The following is a 27,541-nucleotide window of genomic DNA, read 5'->3' on the forward strand; positions in this document are numbered from 1 at the left end:
GAGAACTGTTGGCCTAGTGGGATGTGCAAAGGCTTTAAAGACAGTGAATGTGGGTTTTTCAGTCTTAACTCTCCCATTTGCCAGCTTGTGCGATGAGCAGGTTACTAAGCTCTTGGGCTTCCAAGCTCTCATCAATAGAAGGAAGATGATGTCACTTCCGTCACAGGGGTGTTGTGAGAAGTAAATGACAGGCAGTATCCTGGCTCTGCTACTTTTTTGCTATGTGTCCTTTGGCAAGTCTCCTTTCTTCTTTCTGCCTCATTTTTCTCATCTAAAAAAGACGGACTGGCAAGCGTTAACGTGCATGCCTTGCTTACCGTGTGCCAGCCGTGGTCCTAAACCTGTGAATATTTTAATTTTATTTAATTCTTACAATAACCCTGTTTTACAGTCTCTATTTTATGAACGAGAAAACCGAAACACAAAGAGGATAAGTAACGTTGCCAAAGTTACACAACTAGTAAGCTGGGATCCAAACCCAGGCAGTGTGCTGTGAAAGTCCTCGCTCTAAAGGCCATGCTTGGCAAATAAGTTCTTTGAAAGGATGGTGATGATGATAAGAAGATTGCCTTGCACACAGTGGGTACTCCATGTGTTAATTCTGTTCCCCTTGCCTTGTGGCTTGGCTTCATCGGAGCACACCCAGCTTTTCTTACAGTCATGCTGCCCTTCCCTGCGGTGACCCTAATCACAAAGCCCCATCCCCTCCCCAGCCCCCAGTCAGCGGTTTTCTCACTCCAGTTCATCTCGCTTACGGCCACTTGGATGCTCTGAGCAAACCAGACAGGCGTGGCTGGGGGAAGACCGACTGTGGTGGTTCAGGTGAAGTCATTCTCCTGTCACCCCACCCTGGCATGTTTTGGAAATGAATGACTAATCCAGAAGAGAGGGTCCAGGCAAGTTACCGAAAGATCATTGGGTCTGCCCAATTTGAGAAATATCCTCCCAGTCTCTTTTGCTCTCAGATTTCCAAGGGAATATAAAAGCCTTTGTTGCTGAGTTTTTCTTCGGAGTAAAATTTACAGCTGGGAAGTTGAACCCACAGTGTTAACAGCAGCGTTTTTTTTTCTTCCGTTTTTGTTTTGCTAGGACAATGAAGAGCCTTATTCTCTTTCAATTCAGGGTGTCACTCATTGTTCTTGAAAATTCTCTTTGGTTTTGCTCTCAAGATGGCCTCCCTTGCTGGGCATGACTCACCGGTCTAATGACTCAGAAGTGGCATCCAACAAGACAAGGACTGTGCAGAGCTGTGCAGGGACTTGTGGCCAGTGGAGCCTGCCTGAAGCTTTCCCTAAACCCGGTTATTGAGATGGAGCATCGTTTCCATTAATGGATGTTTAGAATGGTTGTTGGTACCAGTTTATTGGAAGCATGAGGCAGTGCCTTGTTCTGGAAGGCTCCAAGGCTTGAGTCTATCCTTGTCCCTCAGCTGGGTGTGGCCTTGAGGTTTACTGTGGGCAAGACAAGGCTTCTAAGAATTTATCTGACCCTGCTTGGAATGGCCACAGAATCAGCCAGTGTAAGGCTTCTGTAAAATTTGTATCAGGGAAAATAAAGGCTCTTCTTATCTGAAGAGGACTTCAAATCTCTTTCAACTTAATTTAAAAAAATCTATTAAGGATGAATAGAAAGATGAACATCTATGTGACAGAACAGATTCAGCAAAATGTACTTGAAGATGTTTGCCATGCAATTCTTCCAACTCTTTGTATTTTGAAACTTTTCAAAATACGGTGTTGAGTAAAATGCAGGTAACCCTAGAAATGATCATACTCTTGTAAAAAAATTGCTTCCTTGTTAACATAAATGGCAGGTTCTCTCCCACTTCCTCACTCCTCCCGGGCTTTGTCTTTTTTCCTGGGGAGCCTGCTTGATGAAAAAGGGCCTGGAGTGAGCCTGGCAGGGGGTGAGCTAATCCTTTACACCAGGGCTTTATCTGCTTCCTGATATGTAATTCTCACAATAGCCATATAAACGAGTTATTATTTTCTGCATTTTATGAGGAAACTGAGGTGCAGAGGGGTACACTTGATCCAGGTCAGTAGGTGATAATATTAGTCTTACAGCATTTATGGAGCCCTCCCTTTATGTGTCAGGCTTTGTGCTCTGTACTTTACATGCATTAACTCATTTGAGCCTCATCCTACCCTAGGAGGTAGGTGCCTTCAGTATCTTCATCTTACAGATCAGGAAATGGAGACTTAGAGAGGTGCAGGAACATATCCCAGCTTACTCTAGGAGCCAGGAAGTGGCAGAGCCCATGTTTGAACCTGGTCTCTCCTGCTTTATAGCCCTTGCCCTACTATTCAGACCCAGTCCTCGGCCTAACTCAGTAAATCAGTATACGTTGTAGAAACCTCTTGTTCTGAGACCACAAGCTCTTTGAGGACAGAATGTTTTGTTCAGCACTGTGTCATTCTCAGTCTTCAGAGCAGTGTCTGGCATAATGAATATTTATTGGATGAAAGAGTACACGGATGGTGTCTTCTCATCACCCCCTCCTTCACCCTATCTGCCCCTAAAGGTGCTCCTAACTGGGTACGTTTTGGCTGCCCTGGCCTTGGTCCTTGGAGATGGAGATGCCCGTTTCTTTGATGTGGTTTATGGGGCAACATGCCTCATTTGGTGGCCAGTGAAGAGTTCCAATGAAGGCAGATGTTCCTCATTGGCCTTAAGTTGTCAAGGATGCATAAGGATATTATCCACTGTCAAGGAAAGATGGGAACAAAAACAAAATAAAATTTCCCCAAACTTTAAGGGAGTCTTTAAATTGTGGCGGCTAGAAATCAACTCCAGGACCCCTAGTGGCCACGACAGGCTTTCCCTCTATAGCTATATTTGACTCTCGGGCTGCCGTAGTGAGCAGGTAAACACTAGCAATTAGTTCTCTTAATGTGCCCAAGTATGTTGATAATTATCCTTTACACTTAGGTAGAACTTAGTTTACAAAGTACCACATCTGCTCTCCCTTTTGATCTTCTGAACAGCCTGGACCACACACAGGGCACGGATGATTAGCCCCACTTTACAGATGAGGAAACTGGTACCAGAGAGGTTAAATCACCTGCTCTACGCCACTCAGGTAATAGTGGTAGAGAGAGGTCTTCAACCCTCTTTTCTCACCTCCTACTCTGGCAAATTTTCCTTTTCAATATTGTACTTAACCCAGCAATTTCTGGGGATGAGCGCAGGTTGGTGCATTTCTTTTTGTTGCTCTTCTTCCATCTTGGAGGTGAGTGAGGTCCTGGATTGGGTCAGTTAATCATTCTGGATGTCAGTTTACCAGTCTGTATATTGGGGAAGAAACACTACCCATCAGTGAGTGCACTTGGAGCAGAGGAAGTTGTGAGGGTTTGCAACTCAAAAAACAATTTCTAAGTGAAGATGTTTGGAAGGGACTGTGATGACTGGTTCATTTTCTGTAAAACAAGTTCAATGGCACCTCCCCTGGCCACACTATCTAAAATGGCAGCTCTGTTACCTCATTATCATGCTTCATTCTTCTTCACGGCATTTACTGCCATTTATTATATGTTTATATTTGTTTGTTTATGGCCTGTCTGAATCCTCCCACCCAAATGTGATAGCCACGAGAGCAGGGACTTGGTCTGTTTCCTGCACTCTTGAATTGCTAACAGGTGGAGTTGTGCCTGGCACAAATAACCGTTGTTGAGTGAATGAATGAAAGAATGAATCTGAGGTATGTAATGATTGGAAGTAAGTTTGCATTGGATGATTGAAAGATTTGCTTGAGTACTCCTTGCTGTCTAGCAGAGAGGGGGTTTGGTCTGGCTTCCACAGATCCATTTCTGTCTCAGCCATCCAGTGGCTTAAGACCAATCACTAAAGCCTTGAGTACCAACTTACACCTGGGTGAACTGGGTTCAATAACCCAGGTCCATTCAGCAGACATAGGTCATTGGATGGCACTGTATGCCTCTGCATTGTAACAGCCGGTGAGTGGCTTGAGGACTGGGGCTGGTTCCCGTCACTGTTCTGTCCCGCAATACTTAGCATAGAGCCTGGTCCACAGAGAGGTAAAAGAAGTGTTTGCTGAATGAATGAATATGTAAGAGGAAACAAGCACAGGGCTCTTAATCCCCCTCCAAAGTGAAGGTCTCCATTTGAGAATAAGCTTGGTGCACGGCACATGTGGTCCTCTTTCAACTTGAATCAAATCTCTCCAGAGACGAGGAGGCACTGAACAGTTGATTCCCTAACCTACTGCAAGGAAAGGCAAGCCTAGGCTCCAGATCCAGTTCCATGCCATGTTTTGGAATTTGTGTTTACGTCTGTCTTCATTTCCCATCCTTTCTGCTCCAGCATAAGCAAAATTATAACCCCTGCACGCTGACTTGCATGCAATTACCAGAGCCCGGTGCTCCTCGGCTGAGGGACTTCTCCCCCAAGACCGCTGACTGTCTGAATGACAAATCCAAAGTCAGGGTTGCAGAACCAGCCGGACTTTCCTGCTCCTTTGCAGCTGAGGGAGGAAGGAGAGAATGAAAGATTCTGAAAATAAAGGTAAGGGGCCGACTGCAGAGGGTAGGTAAAAGAGGCTAGGGATAAGATGTCACTCCATGGACATGTTTAGTGTATATTAAATGGCTGATTTAAAATTAGTGTGCATATATTATTTAAAAATTCTAGTATATAATAATAAACGTGACTTTTAAAAATAACTGATTTCTGGTTTCCAAATACTGTCATTCAGTTGTCCATTTTTGTGCTACTAAATATAACATTTTTGCATTCTTCATTTAATCTTGGCTGAATAACACATATTTACATTTCACAGACTTCCTTATAATAGTTCCCTTTTATTTTGCAAGTGTTCAGAATACTTAATTAATATATAGGTTTCCGGTGCTTTATTGGAATTGCAATATCTGAAATACTTCGGACTTTTGCAGTTTGGGTTCTTAAGAAAAATGTAGAGGGAGAAAGAAGCCTTTAATGAACATTCACCTTTTCGGGAGGATCCAATGGGGAGCCGTCACTGACCTTCAGAAGTGTTTATCTTGCAGAGAGATATTCAGATGCAAACTCCCCCCACTCTGCTAGCTTCCATCCCCTAGATCCCTGGTAACAATCCCCCTTCGCATCCCCCCCTCGCTCTCGCCCCCTCCCCCTCAACCCCCGGCCAATTCCGCTTGAGGCATGGGGGAGGAGAGAAACGGATTTAAATGAAAACTCAGGAAAGGTCAGGTCTCTCAAATGAGCCAGCCAAATAAATATTAAGTTCAACAACAAGGATTCTGGAGGATTCTGGGGTTTCAAATTCCGAGGGTCCTTAACATTTTCTGCCGCAGATGGGGGAGGAGCGATAGATCCCAAGGCTCGGGAGGCTACACGCGTTCCCCAATCCTGTTTCCAGGAAGGAGCCCTTCCGTGGTGTCGCGTAGGTGCGGCTCCTGGTCCTGCCGCAGGAGGAAGGCGCAGGGCGGCTGGGCTCCCGGGAAAGCTCCGGGGCAGCCGCCGAATCTCCGCGTAGCCTGGCTCAGCCCCTGCCTCCCCCCAGCTAATTTTAGGGTTTGCCCGCCCCCCTTTTCCCCAGCAGGCGTTCGCTGATCTCACCTCAAGCCTCTCTGCAGCAATTTCCACCCCTCCCTCTCCTCCCAGCACGCTCTGCTTTAAGGAGGCCCCAGCACTTTGCCCTTGGGCACCGGGCTTGGGTGCTCAGGTGGAGGCTGGCACACAGCGCCGGAGCAGGTTGTTCACGCCCACCGACCCTCCGCAACACCGGAGCTGGGTGGTTCTCTTCATTGGTGAGACCGCCCAGGCCCCAAGCCTTCTCCTAACTGCATGCAGGGCCGCCCGCTTGGCCTTCACCAGCCCAGTCCTCAGGCACACGCTCTGGCATGTTATAAGATTCTCAACTTGTAATGAACAGTGATGTTTATTCCATATTAAAAACAAACAAAAAGCAACCAACCAAACAAAACCACACACAGCCTGATGCCGGTAGGAAGGCTGGTATTTTAATCTATCACGCTGCTTGTGATGAAGGCTCTTAAGCAATTTCACTTACTATAACTGAGGCTTTAAGAGGGTCTGGGGTAGCTGGTGTCGGTTCCACATAGCGATCTCTGCGGTTTTGATGTTTAAATTTTGATTAAACAGCCTTAGCGAGGCGGAAAACAGATTTGCATGGCCCTGGTAAATGCAAAGAGTGCCTGTCTACTGCTGTTTCTAAGCCAAGCTCTCATGGACAAATAAAACCTGTGTCTGTGTAATCAGAACATTTTAAATAAACTCAGGGAGAATGTTGGCCTTTCCTGTGTCGTTTTCAGTAGCTGGAGAAAAGGTTTCTGGAAAGAAAAAAATGTGCTTATGTGCCATGTCATGCTAGGCCAGGGGCATGGTTTAGAAAAAGTTAAGACTGCCTGAGCTGGAGGCTCATGTTAGGTTAATATTCACCCCCATTTGGAATTGAAACACTCGCAGTTTCTCAGTGTATCAGGCAGGATGCTTTAGGCTTCAAATCCCCAGCTGCTTTTTTAGGGGAGTTGGTATTTAGAATTTTTGTTTCACTTTGTTCTGGAAGGAGCCTTGGTTGGAAGTCAGGATGGTTAGGTTCTGGCTTGTTTTGCCACTAACTCACTGGTGACCTAGCACAATACCCACGATTTTTTCGGACCTGTTTCCTTATCTCTAAAATGGATAACTGTTAGACCAGATGACTGTTCTTCAGATTGTGGGTGGTAAGAAAGCAATTTAGTGAGTCTCAAGCAACCTTTTAGAAAGATGAAATAGAATAGAAAATGTCAGAAACCATTGCATATGGTAAGTGTAAATAATGGTTTCCTGTAACTTCTGTTTTAGATGTTTATGTTTGTTTATGTATGTAGATATGGACTGTATTGATGTCAGATCAGTTTCTCGCTGTGAATCCCAGTCAAAAGAGTTTGAGAAACACTGAAATCAGTCACAGCTTCCTAGTTTGTCAAGGAGTCTATGAAATGCAGTCCATTTTTGTTTATGTATGTTGAGAATGTCAGTAGTTTTCCTCAGAATTTCCAAGGGGTCTAAGACCCCAAATAGGTTATGAATTATTGTGTTTCCCCCAAGGCCCTTCTAAGCTAACCTCTTAGGGATCAAAGAATCCTTTCAGGGCCGGGAGATGGGCATGTGTTGACAGGACCAGCTGAGTGTGAGATGTGAGGTGGGGTGTGTGAGCATGTTGAAGAGAACGTATGACCGTGGTAACTATACCATGAGAGCTATTTGTAGGTTCCAAAGTGCCAGTTGGTGACCTGAATATGAAACACAAATATCTAAAAATTAGAGTCTTTGTGCTGAAAAGTACCACAGGAAAACTATTAAAATGTTGTGCATTGTTTAGAAGTCAACTCTCCTTGGAAACAGGCACCAGGTAAAATTTTAAGAGGTTGACAGGGACAAATAAAGCATCAGGCTGTTGGTAGGCAAAAACTGAATTTTATAAGCTACCATCACATGACTAGTGTTCTGTAAATGTTGAGCTGTGGTTTAATAAATGCCTTTCTTTCTTTTTTCTCTTTTTAGTACATCTTGTCTTAAGACAGTCCAGTGAGGCTTTTAAACACAAAAGGCATTGTATAGCATTTACCCAGCACATCTCAAAATGCTTTGCAAACCAGGAAAAAAAAATTCTGTATGAGGCAACTCAGAAGAAAATAGTTGAATGAGTTAATAAGTAGGTATTGGCAAGCATGACAGCTAATTATAATAATAACAGCCATAGCTCCTATTTAATGAACAAGTAGTATGTGAAAAGCTCTTTTCAAGGTACTTGACACATTGTCACAGCACTGCAAGGTTGGGGGTATTTTACATGTAAAGAAATGGATTAAGAACTTTTTACAGGGCACATAGCTAGTAATTGGCAGAGCCGGGATTCAAACCCAGCTCATTTTACCTTCAAAACCATTCACGTGGTAGGCAAGGGCTTTGAGAATGAGTAGCGTGGGAAAATTGCAGAGTTTTTAATAAAATTTTCAACATCATTTATTGCTAGAATTAATTTACTTATTATAAAAAGGGAAATGTGAACCATAGAAAATGATGGCTTTTGTGTATTTTTCTAGATTGTGATTATTTGGAAAATAGGCATTTTAACTCTTAAGTTCAGCTGCAAATTTTCCTTTTATTTTGTAAGTTCTCTCTTTTATGAGTAAGGTTTTAGAAGCAGAGATACGAAAGAATAGGAGTGGAGAGTTTGAAAGTTTGGGTGGAAACATTTTTTTTTTCCCTACAACAGTTTAGGGCAAATAGTTCTCTTTTCAATTTTTCTATGTTTTATTTCAAAATAACAAACATGACATTTTGTGAGCAAATAAAGTTATGCATAACATTTTAACATGGTAAAACTAGGATTAGAGCACACTGATTCCTGAAAGAATCTGATTTTTTCCTGAAAGTTATTACAGAATCTGATTGGGAGTTTGAATATGGTCAGATCCAGACTTTTAAACTCTAAATATTTAAAACACTATGGTGTACATCCCCCAATCTGTAATTCAAAATGAAGTAAGTGCAAGGAAATCCAAAAATGTTGTGTGTGTTTTTTTTTGTTTTTTTGTTTTTAACAACCATGACTACCTTTAGAGAAGACTCAGATTCTTTCAAGAATTTGTGCTTGCTGCTTGGGACTGCATAGGTCAGGCAAACGACGTGTATTGGTTGGGGTGATCTGTAAATGGCTGAGTGAGTTCTCAGCTTTCACGGCTAGCATGAGATAGAGCTGGGTTTAGAGCCTGGACTATGCCATTGCTTCTCAGATGGACACAATACTGCTTCCTGTGGAACATACTAGAAATATGCAAGGGGCTGTAGCAGCATTCACTGGGAAATGATAGATGTCCTGCAATGTTCCGGACTGTTCCATGTAATGATGAATTTAATTATCTCTTGTCCTGTGCAACTTTCAGATGTTTTGCTGAAGACATAAGTGTAAACCCTCTATACTTTTCTGAGCCTAGAATATAAGTTGGTATTACATATACACTGAAGTTTCTGGGATTAAAAATGTTGTGTAAAGCAAGGAAAGATTACACTTAATTTTGTTTGGAAAAATCACTTACCCAAAGCGTCAATTGGTTTGAGACATCAAAACGACACACCTGTCTCATTCAATCTATGTACTTGTACATGTATCTGACTATTAATGTCATCTAATATAGTCTTTCTTGAGTATTTGCATATTGAAATCCATATTGTTTTGCTATATTTATTAACTTTTCTTTCCTTTCTCTTTTACACTGTTGTTGGTATGTGTGGTATAGTTATTGTTGTTTAATTGTGTGTTAGGTAGGATATTTTATCTTTAAATTTCATTTTGAGATACTAAACAAGGAAATACAAAATATTTTTTTATTTGTATATATATATGTTACTCAGAGTATACAAAATGACTTTATTTTTACCTCTTTAATAATGTAAAAGAATTTCAGCCAACATCAAAACTTTTGGAGATTATATATTCAATTCTATAATTCTGGTTCCTTTAATAAAATTAGGACAACAAGATTGAGGTGAGCACAAACTGCCCTCTTTAAGGGCAGAAATACTGGGATATAGGTGATATAAATCTAAAAAATGATGTCACTGGTAATATATATTTATGCTACTGTAACTGGCATTTTAAAATTTCATTTTCTAATTGTTTGCTGTTAGAATATAGAAATATAGTTAATTTTTATTTGTTGACCTTATTTCAGTGACCTTCCTAAATTAACTTATTAAATAGTTTTTAGATTTTTGTAGGTATTTGGTTTTCTATAAATAAAGACAGTTGTATTTCTTTTTTTTTTTTTAACATCTTTATTGGAGTATAACTGCTCCACAATGGTGTGTCAGTTTCTGCCCTGCAACAAAGTGAATCAGCTATACATATACATATATCCCCATATCTCCTCCCTCTTGCGTCTCCTTCCCACCCTCCCTATCCCACCCTTCCAGATGGTCACAAAGCACCGAGCTGATGTCCCTGTGCTACGTGGCTGCTTCCCACTAGCTATCTATTTTACATTTGGTAGTGTATATATGTCCATGCCACTCTCTCACTTGGTCCCAGCTTACCCTTCCCACTCTCCATGTTCTCAAGTCCATTCTCTACGTCTGCATCTTTATTCCTGTCCTGCCCCTAGGTTCTTCAGAACATTTTTCTTTTTAGATTTCATATATATGTGTTAGTATACGGTATTTGTTTTTCTCTTTCTGACTTACTTCACCCTGTATGACAGCCTCTAGGTCCATCCACCTCACTACAAATAACTCAATTTCATATCCTTTTATGGCTGAGTAATATTCCATTGTATATATGTGCCACATCTTCTTTATCCATTCATCTGTCGATGGACACTTAGGTTGCTTCCATGTCCTGGCTATTGTAAATAGAGCTGCAGTAAACATTGTGGTACATGACTCTTTTTGAATTATGGTTTTCTCAGGGTATATGCCCAGTATTGGGATTGCTGGGTCGTATGGTAGTTCTATTTTTAGTTTTTTAAAGAACCTCCATACTGTTCTCCAAGGTGGCTGTATCAATTTAAACTCCCACCAACAGTGCATGAGGGTTCCTTTTCTCCACACCCTCTCCAGCATTTATTGTTTGTAGATTTTTTGATGATGGCCATTCTGACTGGTGTGAGATAATACCTCACTGTAGTTCTGATTTGCATTTCTCTAATAATTAGTAATGTGGAGCATCCTTTCATGTGTTTGTTTGCAATCTGTATATCTTCTTTGGAGAAATGTCTATTTAGGTCTTCTGCCCATTTTTGGATTGGGTTGTTTGTTTTTTTAATATTGAGCTACATGAGCTACTTGTAAATTTCGGAGATTAATCCTTTGTCAGTTGCTTCATTTGCGAATACTTTCTCCCATTCTGAGGGTTGTCTTTTGGTCTTGTTTATGGTTTCCTTTGCTGTGCAAAAGCTTTGAAGTTTCATTAGGTCCCATTTGTTTATTTTTGTTTTTATTTCCATTTCTCTAGGAGGTGGGTCAAAAAGGATCTTGCTGTGATTTATGTCATAGAGTGTTCTGCCTGTGCTTTTCTATAAGAGTTTTATAGTGTCTGGCCTTACATTTAGGTCTTTAATCCATTTTGAGTTTATTTTTGTGTATGGTGTTAGGGAGTGTTTTAATTTCATTCTTTTACATGTAGCTGTCCAGTTTTCCCAACAGCACTTATTGAAGAGACTGTCTTTTCTCCATTCTATATTCTTGCTCCTTTATCAAAAATAAGGTGACCATATGTGCGTGGGTTTATCTCTGGGCTTTCTATCCTGTTCCAATCATTTATATTTCTGTTTTTGTGCCAATACCATACTGTCTTGATTACTGTAGCTTTGCAGTATTGTCTGAAATTCAGGAACATGATTCCTTCAGCTCCATTTTTCTTTCTCAAGATTGCTTTGGCTATTCGGGGTCTTTTGTGTTTCTATACAAAATGTGAAATTTTTTGTTCTAGTTCTGTGAAAAATGCTATTGGTAGTTTGATAGGGGTTGCACTGAATCTGTAGATTGCTTTGGGTAGCATAGTCATTTTCACAATGTTGATTCTTCCAATCCAAGAACATGGTATAACTCTCCATCTATTTGTATCATCTTTAATTTCTTTCATCAGTGTCTTATAGTTTTCTGCATACAGGTCTTTTGTCTCCTTAGGTAGGTTTATTCCTAGGTATGTTTTTCTTTTTGTTGCAGTCATAAATGGGAGTGTTTCCTTAATTTCTCATTCAGATTTTTCATCATTAGTGTATAGGAATGCAAGAGATTTCTGTGTATTAATTTTGTATCCTGCTACTTTACCAAATTCATTAATTAGCTCTAGTAGTTTTCTGGTAGCATCTTTAGGATTCTCTACGTATAGTATCATGTCATCTGCAAACAGTGCCAGCTTTACTTCTTCTTTTTCGATTTGGACCCCTTTTATTTCTTTTTCTTCTCTGACTGATGTGGCTAAAACTTCCAAAACTATGTTGAATAATAGTGGTGAGAGTGGACAACCTTATTTTATTCCTGATCTTAGAGGAAATGGTTTCAGTTTTTCACCATTGAGACGTTGGCTGTGGGTTTGTCATCGTTGAGATGTTGGCTGTGGGTTTGTCATATATGGCCTTTATTATGTTGAAGTAAGTTCCCTCTATGCCTCCTCTCTGGAGGGTTTTTATCATAAATGGGTGTTGAATTATGTTGAAAGCTTTTTCTGCATCTATTGAGATGATCATATGGTTTTTCTCCTTCAACTTGTTAATCTGGTTTATCACATTGATTGATTTGCATGTATTGAAGAATTCTTGCATTCCTGGGATAAACCCCACTTGATCATGGTGTGTAATCCTTTTCATGTGCTGTTGGATTCTCTTTGCTACTATTTTGTTGAGGATTTTTACATCTATGTTCATCAGTAATATTGGCCTGTAGTTTTCTTTCTTTGTGACATCTTTCTCTGGTTTTGGTATTAGGGTAATGGTAGCCCCGTAGAATGAGTTTGGGAGTGTTCCTCCCTCTGCTGTATTTTGGAAGAGTTTGAGAAGGGTAGGTGTTATGTCTTCTCTAAATATTTGATAGAATTCGCCTCTGAAGTCATCTGGTCCTGGGCTTTTGTTTGTTGGAAAATTTTTAATCACAGTCTTAATTTCAGTGCTTGTGATTGGTGTGTTTATATTTTCTATTTCTTCCTGGTTCAGTCTCAGAAGCTTGTGCTTTTCTAAGAATTTGTCCATTTCTTCCAGGCTGTCCATTTTATTGGCATGTAGTTGCTTCTAGTAATCTCTCATGATCCTTTGTATTTCTGCAGTGTCAGTTGTTACTTCTTTTTCATTTATAAATCTATTGATTTGAGTCTTCTCCCTTCTTTTCTTGATGAGTCTGGCTAATGGTTTATCAATTTTGTTTATCTTCTCAAAGAACCGACTTTCAGTTTTATTGATCTTTGCTATTGTTTTCTTCATTTCTTTTTCATTTACTTCTGATCTGATCCTTATGATTTCTTTCCTTCTGCTAACTTTAGGGTTTTTTTGTTCTTTGTTCTCTAATTGCTTTAGGTGTAAGGTTAGGTTGTTTTTCTGAGATGTTTTTTGTTTCTTGAGGTAGGATTGTATTGCTATAAACTTCCCTCTTAGAACTGCTTTTGCTGCATCCCATAGGTTTTGGGTCATCATGTTATCACTGTCATATGTTTCTAGGGTTTTTTTCGGGTTTTTTTTGTGGTACGCGGGCCTCTCACTGCTATGGCCTCTCCGTTGCGGATCACAGGCTCTGGACGCACAGGCTCAGCGGCCATGGCTCACGGGTGCAGCCGCTCTGCGGCATGTGGGATCCTCCCGGACTGGGGCATGAACCTGTGTCCCCTGCATCGGCAGGCAGACTCTCAACCACTGCGCCACCAGGGAAGCCCCTCTAGGTATTTTTTGATTTCCTCTTTGATTTCTTCAGTGATCTCTTCGTTATTAAGTAGTGTATTGTTTAGCCTCCATGTGTTTGTATTTTTTACAGATTTTCCCCTGTAATTGATATCTGGTCTCATAGCATTGTGGACAGAAAAGATACTTGATACAATTTCAATTTTCTTAAATTTACCAATGCTTGATTTGTGACCCAAGATATGATCTATCCTGGAGAATGTTCCATGAGCACTTGAGAAGAAACTGTATTCTGTTATTTTTGGATGCATGTTCTATAAATATCAATTAAGTCCATCTTGTTTAATGTATCATTTAAAGCTTGTGTTTCCTTATTTATTTTCATTTTGGATGATCTGTCCATTGGTGAAAGTTGGGTTTTAAAGTCCCCTACTATGATTGTGTTACTGTCGATTTCCCTTTTTATGGCTGTTAGCATTTGCCTTATGTATTGTGGTGCTCCTATGTTGGGTGTATAAATATTTACAATTGATATATCTTCTTCTTGGATCAATCCCTTGATCATTATGTAGTGTCCTTCTTTGTCTCTTCTAATAGTCTTTATTTTAAAGTCTATTTTGTCTGATATGAGAATTGCTACTCCAGCTTTCTTTTGGTTTCCTTTTGCATGGAATATCTTTTTCCATCCCCTCACTTTCAGTCTGTATTTGTCCCTACGTCTGAGGTTGGTCTGTTGTAGACAGCATATATATTGTTTTTGTATCCATTCAGCCAGTCTATGTCTTTTGGTTGGAGCATTTAATCTGTTTACATTTAAGGTAGTTATCAATACGTATGTTCCTATTACCATTTTGTTGATTGTTTTGGGTTTGTTATTATAGGTGTTTTCCATCTCTTGTGTTTCCTGCCTAGAAGTTCCTTTAGCATTTGTTGTAAGGCTGGTTGGGTGGTGCTGAATTCTCTTAGCTTTTGCTTGTCTGTAAGGGTTTTAATTTCTCCGTCGAATCTGAATGAGATCCTTGCTGGGTAGAGTCATCTTGGATGTAGGTTTTTCCCTTTCATCACTTTAAATATGTCCTGCCACTCCTTTCTGGCTTACAGAGTTTCTGCTGAAAGATCAGCTGTTAACCTTATGGGGATTCCCTTGTATGTTATTTGTTGTTTTTCTCTTGCTGCTTTTAATATTTTTTCTTTGTATTTAATTTTTGATAGTTTGATTAAAGTGTGTCTTGCTGTGTTTCTCCTTGGATTTATCCTGTATGGGACTCTCTGCTCTTCCTGGACTTGATTGAATCTTTCCTTTCCCATATTAGGGAAGTTTTCAAGTATAATCTATTCAAATATTTTCTCAGTCCCTTTCTTTTTCTCTTCTTCTGGGACCCCTGTAATTCGAATGTTGGTGCATTAAATGTTGTCCCAGAGGTCTTTGAGACTGTCCTCAATTCTTTTCATTCTTGTTTCCTTATTCTGCTCTGCGGTAGTTATTTCCACTTTTTAATCTTCCAGGTCACTTATCTGTTCTTCTGACTCAGTTATTATGCTATTGATTCCTTCTAGAGAAGTTTTAATCTCATTTATTGTGTTGTTCATCATCGGTTGTTTGCTCTTTAGTTCTTCTAGGTCTTTGTTAAACGTTTCTTTTATTTTCTGCATTCTGTTTCCAAGATTTTGGATCATCTTTACTGTCATTACTCTGAATTCTATTTCAGGTAGACTGCCTATTTCCTCTACATTTGTTTGGTCTGATGGGTTTTTACTTGCTCCTTCATCTGCTGTGTGTTTCTGTGTCTTCTCATTTTGCCTAACTTACTGTGTTTGGGGTCTCCTTTTTGCAGGCTTCAGTTTCGTAGTTCCCATTGTTTTTGGTGTCTCCCCCCAGTGGCAAAGGTTGGTTCAGTGGGTTGGGTAGCCTTCTGGTGGAGGGGACTGGTGCCTGTGTTCTGGTGGATGAGGCTGGATCTTGTCTTTCTGGTGGGCAGGACCACGTCCAGTGGTGTGTTTTGGGGTGCCTGTGACCTTATCGTGACTTCAGGCAGCCTCTCTGCTGATGGGTGGGGTTGTGTTCTTGTCTTGCTAGTTGTTTGGTATAGGGTGTCCAGCACTGTAGCTTGCTGGTCATTGAGTGGAGCTGGGTCTTAACGTTGAGATGGAGATCTCTGGGAGCGCTTTTGCTGTTTGGTATTAAGTTGAGCTGGGAGGTCTCTGGTGGACCAATGTCCTGAACTTGGCTCTCCCACGTCAGAGGCACAGGTCTGACACCTGGCTGGAGCACCAAGACCCTGTCAGCCACACGGCTCAGAAGAAAAGGGAGAAAAAAATAAATGAAATGAAATATTATTAAAATAAAAAATTTATTTAAAAAAAAAAAAAAGTAGGGCTTCCCTGGTGGCGCAGTGGTTGAGAGTCCACCTGCCAATGCAGGGGAAACGGGTTTGTGCCCTGGTCTGGGAAAATCACACATGCCGCGAAGTGGCTGGGCCCGTGAGCCATGGCCGCTGAGCCTGCGCATCCGGAGCCTGTGATCCGCAACGGGAGAGGCCACAACAGTGAGAGGCCTGCGTACTGCAAAAAAAAAAAAAGTAATAAAAATAAAGAAAAAGAAAAACAGACAGAGAGAACGCTAGGATAAATGGTAAAAGCAAAGCTATACAGACAAAATCACACAAAAAGCATACACATACATGCTCACAAAAAGAAAAGAAGGAAAAAAAAATATATATCTTTTGGGAAGTCTGAGGCCTTCTGCCAGCATTCAGTAGTTGTTCTGTAGGAGTTGTTCCACATGTAGATGTATTTCTGATGTATTTGTGGGGAAGAAGGTGATCTCCATGTCTTCCTCCTCCGCTATCTTGAAAGTCCTTCAGTATTCTTTATAAAACCTATTTTCATTGAAGGCTATCAGTTTTCCTCTAAGCATGCTTTAGCTGCCTCCTGCAAGTTTTGTTATGTCATGTTTTAATTGTCATTTAGTTTAAGTTATAATTTCCATTGTGATTTTTTGGACACAGAGTCATGTAGAAATGTACTTCTTAATATCTAAGCAGTTGGTGGAGTTTCTAGTTATCTTTTTGCTCTTTGTTTCTAGTTTACTTTTACTGTGGTCAGAGAATATAGTTTGTTTTATTTTTTTAATTTTATTATTTAAAAAAGTTTTTATTTTAGATTGGAGTACAGTTGATTAACAATGTTGTGTTAGTTTCAGGTGTACAACAGAGTGATTCAGTTATACATATACATGCATCTATTCTTTTTCAAATTCTTTTCCCATTTAGGTTATTACAGACTATTGAGCAGAGTTCCCCATGCTATACAGTAGGTCCTTGTTGGTTATATATTTTAAATATAGCAGTGTGTACATGTCAGTCCCAAACTCCCAATCTATCCCTCCTCCCACTTTCCCCCTGATAACCACATTTGTCCTCTAATAAGTCTGTGAGTCTGTTTCTGTTTTGTAAATAAGTTTGTTTGTATCATTTTTTTTAGACTCTGCATATAAATGATGTCATATGATATTTGTCTTTCTCTGCCTGACTTACTTCAGTTAGTATGATAATCTCCAGGTCCATTCATGTTGCTGCAAGTGGCATTATTTCATTCTTTTTAATGGCTGAGTAACATTCCATTGTATGTTTGTACCACACCTTCTTTATCCATTTATCTGTCTATGGACATTTAGGTTGCTTCCATGTCTTGGCTCTTGTAAACAGTGCTGCAGTGAACACTGAGGTGCATGTATCCTTTCAAACCATGTTTTTCTTCAGATATATGCCCAGCAGTGGGATTACTGGATCGTATGGTAGCTCTGTTTTTAGTTTCTTAGGGAACCTCCATACTGTTCTCCATAGTGGCTGTACCAGTTTACATTCCCACCACCAGTGTAGGAGGGCTCCCTTTTCTCCACACCCTCTTCAGCATTTATTGTTTGTAGACTTTTTGATGGTGGCTTTTCTGACTGGTGTGAGGTGATATCTCATTGTAGTTTTGATTTGCATTTCTCTAATAATTAGCAATGTTGAGCATTTTTTCATCTGCCTCTTGGCCAAGTATATGGCTTCTTTGGAGAAATGTCTCTTTAAGTCTTCTGCTCATTTTTTGATTGGGTTGGTTTTTTTTTTTTTTTGATATTGAGCTGCATAAGCTGTTTGTAAAATTTGGAGATAAATCCCTTGTCAGTCACATCATTTGCAAATAGTTTCTCCTATTCTGTGGGTTGTCTTTTCGTTTTGTTTATGGTTTCCCTTGCTGTTCAAAACGTTTGAGTTTTATTAGGTCCCTTTTGTTTATTTTTGTTTTTATTTCCATTACAGTAAGAGACAGATCGAAAAAGATATTGCTGTGATTTATGTCAAAGAGTGTTCCGCCTGTATTTTCCTATAAGTGTTGTGTAGTATCTTACATTTAGTATCTTACATTTAGTCTTACATTTAGGTCTTTAATCCATTTTGAGTTTGTTTTTGTGTATGGTGTTAAAAAAATGTTCTAATTTATTTTTTCACATGTAGCTGTCCAGTTTTCCCAGCACCACTTATTGAAGAGACTGTCTTTTCTCCATTGTATAGTCATGCCTCCTTTTTCATAGATTAATTGACCATAGGTGCGTGGGTTCATTTCTGGGCTTTTTATCATGTTCCATTGATTTATATGTCCGTTTTTATGATAGTACCATACTGTTTTGATGACTGTAGCTTTGTAGTATAGTCTGAAATCAGGGAGACTGATTCCTCCAGCTCTGTTTTTCTTTCTCAAGATTGCTTTGGCTATCTGGGGTCTTTTGTGCCTCCATACAAATTTAATTAATTTATTCATTTTGGCTGTGTTGGGTCTTTGTTGCTGCTTGCGGACTTTCTCTAGTCGTGGCGAGTGGGGGCTACTCTTCCTTGTGGTGTGCAGACTTCTCACTGTGGTGGCTTCTCTTGTTGCAGCGCATGGGCTCTAGGCACACAGGCTTCAGTAGTTGTGGCATGCGGGCTCAGTAGTTGTGGCTCGCGGGCTTAGGTGCTCTGTGGCATGTGGAATCTTCCTGGACCAGAGCTCGAACCCATGTCCCCTGCATTGGCAGGCAGATTCTTAACCACTGCACCACCAGGGAAGTCCTCCATACAAATTTTAAGAAGTTTTTGTTGTAGTTCTGTGAAAAATGCCATTGGTAATTTGATAGGGATTGCACTGAATCTGTAGATTGCCTTGGGTAATATAGTCATTTTTACAATATTGATTCTTCCAATCCATGAACATGGTATATCTTTCCATCTGTTTGTGTCATCTTCAATTTCTTTCATCAACGTATTATAGTTTTTAGAGTAGAAGTCTTTTGCCTTGTTAGGTAGGTTTATTCCTAGGTATTTTATTATTTTCGATGTGATGGTAAGTGGGATTGTTTCTTTAATTTCTCTTTCTGATCTTTCATTGTTAGTGTATAGAAACGCAACAGATATCTGTGCATTAATTTTGTATCCTGCAACTTTACTGAATTCATTGATGAGCTCTAGTAGTTTTCTGGTAGCATCTTTAGCATTTTCTATGTATAGTATCACGTCGTCTGCAAACGGTGACAGTTTTACTTCTTCTTTTCCAGTTTGGGTTCCCTTTATTCTTTTTCCAAAGAATATACTTTGAATGGTTTTAGTTCTTTAAAATTTGTTTCTACTTGCTTTAGGGCCCTGCATATTGTCAATTTTTATATATATGTCTTGTGTGTCTACTTTAAAACAATGCACATACTGAGGTTGTTTGGTTACACATTCTATATATGCTAGGATGTCAGCTTTAAAAATGTTACAGTACAAGTCTTCTATATCCCCACTAATATTTTTTTCTCATCTATTGGTTACTGAGAGAGGGTTAAGCTTTCCCATTATGATTATAGATTTCAAGTTTCTCTTTTTATATTTGCTAACTCTTGGTTTTATTAACTTTGAGGCTCTGTTTTTAGGTGCATACTATATAAATTTAGAATTGATGTATCTTTATTGTGAAGTATCTCTCCTCTTCTCTAGTATTGCTTCCTGCTTTAAAGTCTACCTTTCTAATTTTAATGGAACCATAACAGCTTTCTTTGGGCCAATATGTACATGGTATATCTTTTTCCATGTTTATACTTCAGTTTTTCTATGCCCTTATGTTTATTCTGAATCTTCTTAAGCAGCATGTAAATGAGTTTTTAAAAATCCAGCCTGACAGTTTTGGTCTTCAGTTTGAGTATTTAAAGCATTTAATATAATTATTCACGTTTGTTTCCTATTTGTGTTCCATCTGTTTTATGTACCACTTTCTTCCTTTCTTTTTTTGCTTTATTTTTTGGACTAATCATGCATTATTTTTAACTTTCCCTTTTTTCTCTCTGCTAGCATGTTACACATTTGTTCCCATTTTACTTTTCATTTTGTGTATATGTGATTACCTCAGTGCTGCTTTTACTTATTGCATTCCAGACAGTGTTAGACTCTGAGAACACTTTCACTCTACCCTGTGTCCTCCCCTTATCCATCCTCCCTCCCCCACCTTCTGCCTCTTGTGTCATTATTATAATTCATTTAAATTATATTTCAACCCCCATGAGACACTAGCGTCATTGTTTTTTACAATCAATTTTCATTTAGGTTTACTGACACATTTACCCTATCCATTGCTTTTCATTACTTTCTGAATTTCTGTGTTTCCCCCTGGGGATCTTTTCCTTCTGAATTAAAAAAAAAAAAAAAAAGACTTCGTTTGTGTTTCTTGTAGTGCATATTTTCTTTCTTTCTTTTTTTTTTGTGATACTCAACTACCTCTGTGTCATATTTTCTGTAAAAGAATATTCTCAGGTTTTTTTTTTTGGTCTGGAAATGAATTATCTTTGCCTTTGCTTTTGAAGATAATTTCATTGGGTGAATAGAATCCTGGGAATGCAGTCCCCCCCCGCCCCCCACAGCATTTTAAAGATGCCATTCCACTGTCTCTGGCTTTTATCCTTTCTTGGGAAAGTGGGCTGTCAGTCTTACTGTTGCTATTTGATGTTGCATCTTTTTTTCTTTGCCTACTTTTAACACTTTTCTCTGTATATTTGTTTTTCAACTGCTTTTCTAGGCATGATTTTATTTCCTTGTGTTTATCCTGCTTGGGGTTTTCAGCCCTTCTTGAGTATGTGAAGCTTGATGATTTTTGTAATTCTCATAATTCTCTGCCATTATTGTTTCAAATATTATTTTTGCTCCCTTCTTTCCCCTCTTTTTGGGTCTTTTATGTTAGAACTTTTTACTCTCTTGCATGTATCCCTTACTTTATTATCTGTATTCTTACTTTTTCGCATTTTCAGTTTGATTATTTTTTGTTATTTTAAGGTTCACTAGCTCTCTTTGCTGTGTCTAATTTATTATTACACAGTCTATTAGTTTAATTTCATTTTGTATTTTTCAGTTTTAGAGTTTTTATTTTATTATTGAAAAACAGGTTCACCATCTTGTCATCTATTTCCTCAAATATATTAATCACAGTCACTTTAAAGACCATGGTTAATAAGTCCAATATATGGGTCACTTGTGAGTATGTTTACATTTTCTGTTTTTCTTCTTGGCTTCTTTCTTCATATGCTTGACAATATTTTTATTAAATGTCCAGCATTGTGTATGAAGATGGTCTGAATGATGTCTTCTCTCTTATGAGAGTATTTACCATATTCTTTGCCCACAGTAGAAAAGAGAGTGCCTCAATCCAATCAGGCACTCAGTCCAGTTAAGGCTGTTTTGCCGACACCTAAGATTTGGTCCACTTTTGGGTTTCCTCAACCCTAGATCCCCAGGGGTGCTGACTGAGAGCCTGAGATGAGAACCTCAGCAGGTCCTAAACTCCAATTTTTGTCTTCTTATACTGTGAGTCTGCTGAAAACTCTCTGCTCTGCAAAAAATGCTCATTCTGCTTTTCATCTCCTTTCTCCTTGGCTTCTGAGCCCCTAGCCCTGTACAGCTGAGTTAGCAGTACTTCTGCGAAAAAGCTCACGTCAGACTCACTTCTCTGAGCCCATCCAGCATGTGTCTTTTCAGTCCTGAACTCCACTTTGTGTCTTTACAGCCCCATAAGAGTGGCTAAAGTCCTGTAGGCTTCTCTGCTTCTTAGCAGCTACTCTCTGCCTGGCTTCTCAACTTCTTGCCCCATGCCAGGAATCAGCAAATACCCTTGAGGGAAAAATGGCCTTGCAGAAAGTTGGGCTTACCTCAGTGAGCCTTCTATCTCTCCAAGATCTGGCTATCCGGCTCCTCAAATCCTGACTAATCAGCAGCTCTCCTGGTACTTCAACAGATGTTTTTGGCTTTTATCTGGCTTTTCTAATTGCCCTCAGCAGAAATGTTGGTCTGCTGCATTCCACTGTGTTATAGCTGGAAGTTGAACCAGAACGTGTTTTTTTTGTTGTTGTTTTTGTCTTTTTAATGTGGATTATATTAAGAAAAAAGCAAAAAACCCAAGATATCAATGACATTTTAAACATCTTATGTCAATTATAAAAGGTATGTGCAGTTGGTTTCTACTTACTCTTTATTATTCTAGTCATTCTATTGTTTCTTGCTTATTAAAAACTTGTGTCTTCTTTTCCCATATTTCCTCTGAAATGCTTACACATTTTTGTTGCTTTCTTCCAGAGAATATGTATACTAAATGACTTTTCCATTTTCCTGAATCTGGTCCTCCATCCTGCTGTTTACTACTTTTGTGACTTTATGATTTGGAATTGTCAACTCTCACTTCCCAAGTTCAGATATGATTCTGAAATTTACAAAATAATTTGAATGATTGAGTTACAGAAAGTTTTAGAACACTTGATTCAAACCTTTTTCCATAGTAGAGTATGTTTTTTTCCCAACATTCTTCCCAGGATGCAGGTTATTTATAGTGCTAGTTGCATCCATGACCTTCATTTTGCTGCCCATGTCCTTAGTTTTTCAAATGCAAGTTCAGTTCATTCACTTGTTCATCTCATTTTTTGAGCACTTATGTACTAGAGTCTCCTTTCTTCTCATATACACATTAAGATAGTTCTAGGAATTAGATCAGGGCGATAAATAGCTCTACTCAAATGTGACATAAAACAAAAAGGTGACCAAAATGATTGGTGCATACCCACTTGTGGAAATGTTTTCCACGTGTTTCCAAATTTTCTTTTAAAATGAAACAAGCTAGTGCTTATTTTTCAGTCTTAGCAGATGTGTTTCCCTACTCCAATACTGGTAGTGTTCTGTTAATAGATCCGGCTGCTGGTTTTTTAGGTACATTCAGTTTGTGAAAATTCATTGAGCTGAACACATGATTTGATGACTTTTTAGTATGTCTTTTGCACGTCAGTAAAAATTTTAAAGAGAACTAATGTTTTAATGTCAAATACAAAAAAAGTGCCAAAGACAAGAAATCTTGAGACTCATTGATCTAGTTCAACCTCCAATCCGTAAGGTGATTAAGAAAGAGAGGACTGAAGCTTGGAAAGGGGAAATTACATGAGGGTTGGTGGAGTGTCTCATTTAACAGGGACTGGCACTCAGGCTTTCTGACTCCTAGTTCTGTCTTACTTTTCTAACTGGTTGGTTCAGGAAATGAAGAATGAGGAAAAATCCAGCATGTGCTAACACCGGAGCTGGATGACATTCTCAGAACCCCAAAGGCATCTTGCATGAGTCAGCAGTTAACTCCCTACTCTTTTTTCTGCCCTCTTCAACCTCTTCCCTGGTCATTTAAAAACAGATAACGTTTATCTCATGCAAACTTGGAGATGGCTATTTTATCACCGAAGAATCATTTGACTCTGTATGCTTAGGAAAAAGGGTAATTTGTGCCTGTGAAGTCTAACAAGAGCCCAGCACAAGGTATGTTTGTTCCCCTTTCTCAACCATTTTTAGTTTGGTGCGGTATGGTTTAAATTTAGAATACGTTTTTCAAACGGGGGGGGGGGGGGCGGGGAGTGGTGATGCAGAGATTGAACCCAGCTGTGACTTTTGCTGCTGTGAAATAAATGGGAAAATCTGGGAACCAGTGTTAAAAAAAGAGGGCTCTCAAGAGAGGGGGTGGCAGGGGAGGGTACTTGCCTTAATTGGAATGCGATGGGCGGTAAGAAGAAAGAAACAGTAGGAAGGATCTCCATTTCCCCTCCTGCTTCGGCAAGACTTGGCCTACTGAGGATGTGGTGAGGGTATTTTATGTACACACACACACATGCACACATGGGCACACACATGTACACCTTGGACTTGGTAGTGAGTCATTAAGTCATGCTGGATACATTTTACTTTCTCAAAGGCTAGATTTTGAGTTCCCAAAATGCTGTTTTCTTCTGCCTGGAATATGTTTACCTTCCTCTTTGCCTGGCTCTCAGTTCTTCTACTCCTCTTTCAAGTAGTAACTTCCTCTGGAAGACTTTCTCTGACTCCAGGCCCCCTCCCCATGCCCTGCCTTATAACACACCCCCAGGGCATCCTGTGTTTTCCCTTTCATGTCACTTCCCATGATTTTAATTACTAGATTAAATTCTGGCATATCACAGACCTTCAGAATATACTGTAAAAGGGAGGAAGGGGGGAAAAAAGGAAAGAAGAGAAGGAGGGAGGGACAGAGGGGAAAAAGAAAAGGAAGCCATGTTTGGATCCCTCCTCTCAGAGACTGACAAGGTGGACAAGTTGAGTATCTGAGCCTCAGTTTCCTCATTTTCAAAATTGAAAGGGTGATACAGGTATACTTCATTTTATTGCACTTTGCAGATACTGTGTTTTTACAAATTGAAGGTTTGCGGCAACCCTGTGCTGAGCATCATTCTTCCAGCAGCATTTGCTCACTTTTGTTTTTATGTCACATTTTGGTAATTCTTGCAATATTTCAAACTGTTTCATTTTTATTATATTTGTTATGGTGATCTGTGGTCAGTGATCTCTGATGTTACTCTTACAAAAAGATTATAACTTGCTGAAGGCTCAGATGATGGTTAAGTTGTTGAGCAATAAAGTATCTTTTAAAGTACATTGTTTTCTTTAAGACATACTGCTATTGCACACTTATAGACTACAGTATAGTGTAAACATAACTTTTATGTGCAAGTTGTGTGACTTGACTTATTGTGATATTCACTTTATTGTGGTGGCCCTGGAGCCAAACCTGTGGCATCTCTGAGGTATGCCTGTACCCAACTCAAAGGGTTGTTATGAGATTAGAAATAATATCGAAAAAGCACCTAGTATTGTGCCTGACACAGTGACATAGTAGGTACTCAATACCTACTCAATATTTAAAAGAATAGATGTTCCCCAAAAGAAGTTATGAAAATTCAGAAAAGCACAGAGAAGCCTGTAAAACTGTCTATTAATCCATGCTTTAGAGATCATTTTTGTTAAAACAGTTGTATTCCCACAGAAAATATATCCCCTTTCTGTGCATATCTTTATAGCTCCATATATGTGCTTTACTTTGTTGAGATCATATTTTCTTCTTTACATGTGACTGCCCACTTTCCACATTTTCAGTGTCTGCAAAATACTGTTAATAGTCATAATATTTCATAATAATAACCAGGCCTTCAGCTATTAAAAGAAGGTCTAGGGGAGTTCCTTGGTGGTCTGGTGGTTAGGATTTGGCACTTACACTGCTGTGGCCCGGGTTCAGTCCCTGATCAGGAAACTGAGGTCCCACAAGCCGTGTGGCGTGGCCGAAAAAAAAAAAAAAAAAAGATCAAGAAACTGGCACTTTAACCATTCAAACTCTACCTTTAACTGGGCAATGTTTATGATATAGGAGGATAATTCAAATTCCAGGGTAAATAAATACTATAGTGGATAAGGGTATGAATTTGACTTTTGGGTTGACCTTCAACCCAACGAAATAGAGCTCTTTAGGCAGATTAATTTTGTCAATACCATTCAGAGGTAAAAACTATCACACATCCATAATATATATATATATATATACATACACACACACATAAACATACAGACAGATGCAAATAGTGACCTTATAGGTTTTGTTCTAAAATTTTAGACATGAGACAGGTACATGAGACAGGTACAGGTAAAACTTATTAGTTTATAAAAGAGCAGTTGGATCCGAATTACGTTTTGACAGTTGGAATAAGTTAAGTTCACTTGCTCAGAGCTACAGCTTTTTACTAATATTTGTGGAGTAGATATTAAAGATTTTTCATCTGCCCAAGTTCCAAATAACTGTCCCCCCCTTTTGTTTTTCTTCTGATAAGAATTATCTCCCTGATGTTTGTGTTTTAAACAGATGACCTAGGTAAGAATATAAGAGTTTCCTGGGAAGACCAGGTAGAACATTTATGTCTCAGAGGCACAGGGAAAGAATGAAAGCTCCTTCAAAAGGACTTTTATTCACTAAGACCAGAATTTTTACAATGCTTGCTACAATAGCCCTTTGAGATGAAGGGCTATTGAGATGAAGGGGAGGGTTGGGGATTTTTTAGTTGTTTCTGGAGCCCAACCTCAGTTCTGTAAAGACTCGATTTATAAGACAAGAACAGTTGCTTTTATTATTTTTTAAAAATAATTTTGCAACCATTTTAAAAAAAATTATTTATTTATTTATTTTCGGCTGCGTTGGGTCTTCATTGCGGTGTACAGGCTTCTCACTGCAGTGGCTTCTCTTGTTGTGGAGCATGGGCTCTAGGTGTGTAGGATTCAGTAGTTGTGGCTCGCGGGCTCTAGAGCGCAGGCTCAGTAGTTGTGGCACGTGGGCTTAGTTGCTCCGTGGCATGTGGGATCTTCCCAAACCAGAGATCGAACTCATGTCACCTGCATTAGCAGGCAGATTCTTAACCACTGTGCCACCAGGGAAGTCCCACAGTTGCTTTCAATTTCTTAAAGGAATGGGTTGCAACTTGAATGACATCATAGACTGGTTCACTTATAAATCCTTTTACAAGGGCTTTAGAAAACAATTTTTCTCTCTGGGTACAGAGTTTTAGTTTAGCTTAAGGGAGAGGACCTATACTGTTTTTTAAGTCAGGCTCTGAATATAATCCATTTACAAAAGCTTTTGAGTGTCCTCCTTGGGTTTTGGAAATTCTTTAGCTATAGGCCTGAGTTTGGCCTTTGACCAAGGATGAAGAGGTAACTGTTTTATAGTCTCCTTAGAGTGGAAAGGTAATTCAGACAAAGGATTACTAGAATGAGTACTCAAAATAAAAAAGCATAGAGGGGAGCCGTAGGAGTTTATGTTAGTCTTAGACTCTTTTGCTTTGGATACCTCTTATATTTTTAATTTTTCATTAGCCTTTTGCAACACATCTTTGAATGAAGCTATTTTGGAATCTTGAAGCCTTTTGGAAACTTCTACATACCAATTAAAATAGGAATCCCATACTGTTTGCTTGATATGGGATCCCTTACTTTTTTTTTTTAATTTAATTTTATTTGTCTATTTTTGGCTGTGTCGGGTCTTCATTGCTGCATGTGGGCTTTCTCTAGTTGCGGTGAGTGGGGGCTACTCTTTGTTGTGGTGCGTGGACTTCTCATTGTGGTGGATTCTCTTGTGCAGAGCACGGGCTCTAGAGCACAGGCTCAGTAGTTGTGGTTCACAGGCTTAGTTGCTCCGTGGCATGTGGGATCCTCCTGGACCAGGGCTCAAACCCGTGTCCCCTGCACTGGCAGGCGGATTCTTAACCACTGCGCCACCAGGGAAGCCTGGGACCCTTACTTTGAAGTGCACATCTTAAGTGAATGATTTTGTCTAAATGGAACATTCCTCATAATGGCTATTGTAATTCTAAGTTGTTTTTAGTAAGATTTTGCCATTTTTGTAGATAAGTACAGCTTCTGGGACCATATAATTCTTAGAAATAAAATAAGCAGTTGTGCTGAAAGGTGGTGTACTTAACTCTTTGGATTTTAAGGATCCTATTTCTTTTAGCTAAGCCTTCGGGTCTCTTGGAGCCAAATTAATATCTAAGAGGGATATGCCATGTGGTTAGGGATTGTGTGGTGTTTTACAGTGTACCTCATTGCACAGAAGATTTCTCAAGGTTAGAGGGTGACCTAGTGTCAATCTAACCCATTTTATGACCAACTTATCCTAGTATGGGAGTCTTTGGGTTAGGTGGTAAGTGCTCTAACAGCTTTTAAATGCGCAATCTGTGCCCACCAATATTGCAGCTTTTTTACTTCTGAAATCCCTGGTAGCAACAGCCTTTCCCTCATGTGCATATTAACATATCAGCAGTAATCAAC

At 39.4% G+C, this 27,541-nt stretch overlaps 1 protein-coding gene across 3 annotated transcripts in view; it reads left to right on the top strand.

The window, feature by feature from the left end:
• DNAJC6 (DnaJ heat shock protein family (Hsp40) member C6) overlaps positions 1–27,541 on the top strand; it is a 162,857-nt gene that overhangs the window by 4,563 nt on the left and 130,753 nt on the right. The window contains exon 1 of one of the 3 annotated variants that reach the window (XM_067726447.1): positions 4,327–4,524. The exons of the other annotated variants lie outside the window; for them this stretch is intronic. Within the exon in view, the coding sequence (XP_067582548.1) occupies positions 4,503–4,524 (22 nt within the window). The 5' untranslated portion in view covers positions 4,327–4,502. Of the gene's footprint in view, positions 1–4,326; positions 4,525–27,541 lie in introns of those variants that run through there. 3 annotated transcript variants of the gene reach the window in all.

Source organism: Pseudorca crassidens, chromosome 2 (assembly GCF_039906515.1).
Source record: "Pseudorca crassidens isolate mPseCra1 chromosome 2, mPseCra1.hap1, whole genome shotgun sequence".
Classification (NCBI taxonomy): domain Eukaryota; kingdom Metazoa; phylum Chordata; class Mammalia; order Artiodactyla; family Delphinidae; genus Pseudorca; species Pseudorca crassidens.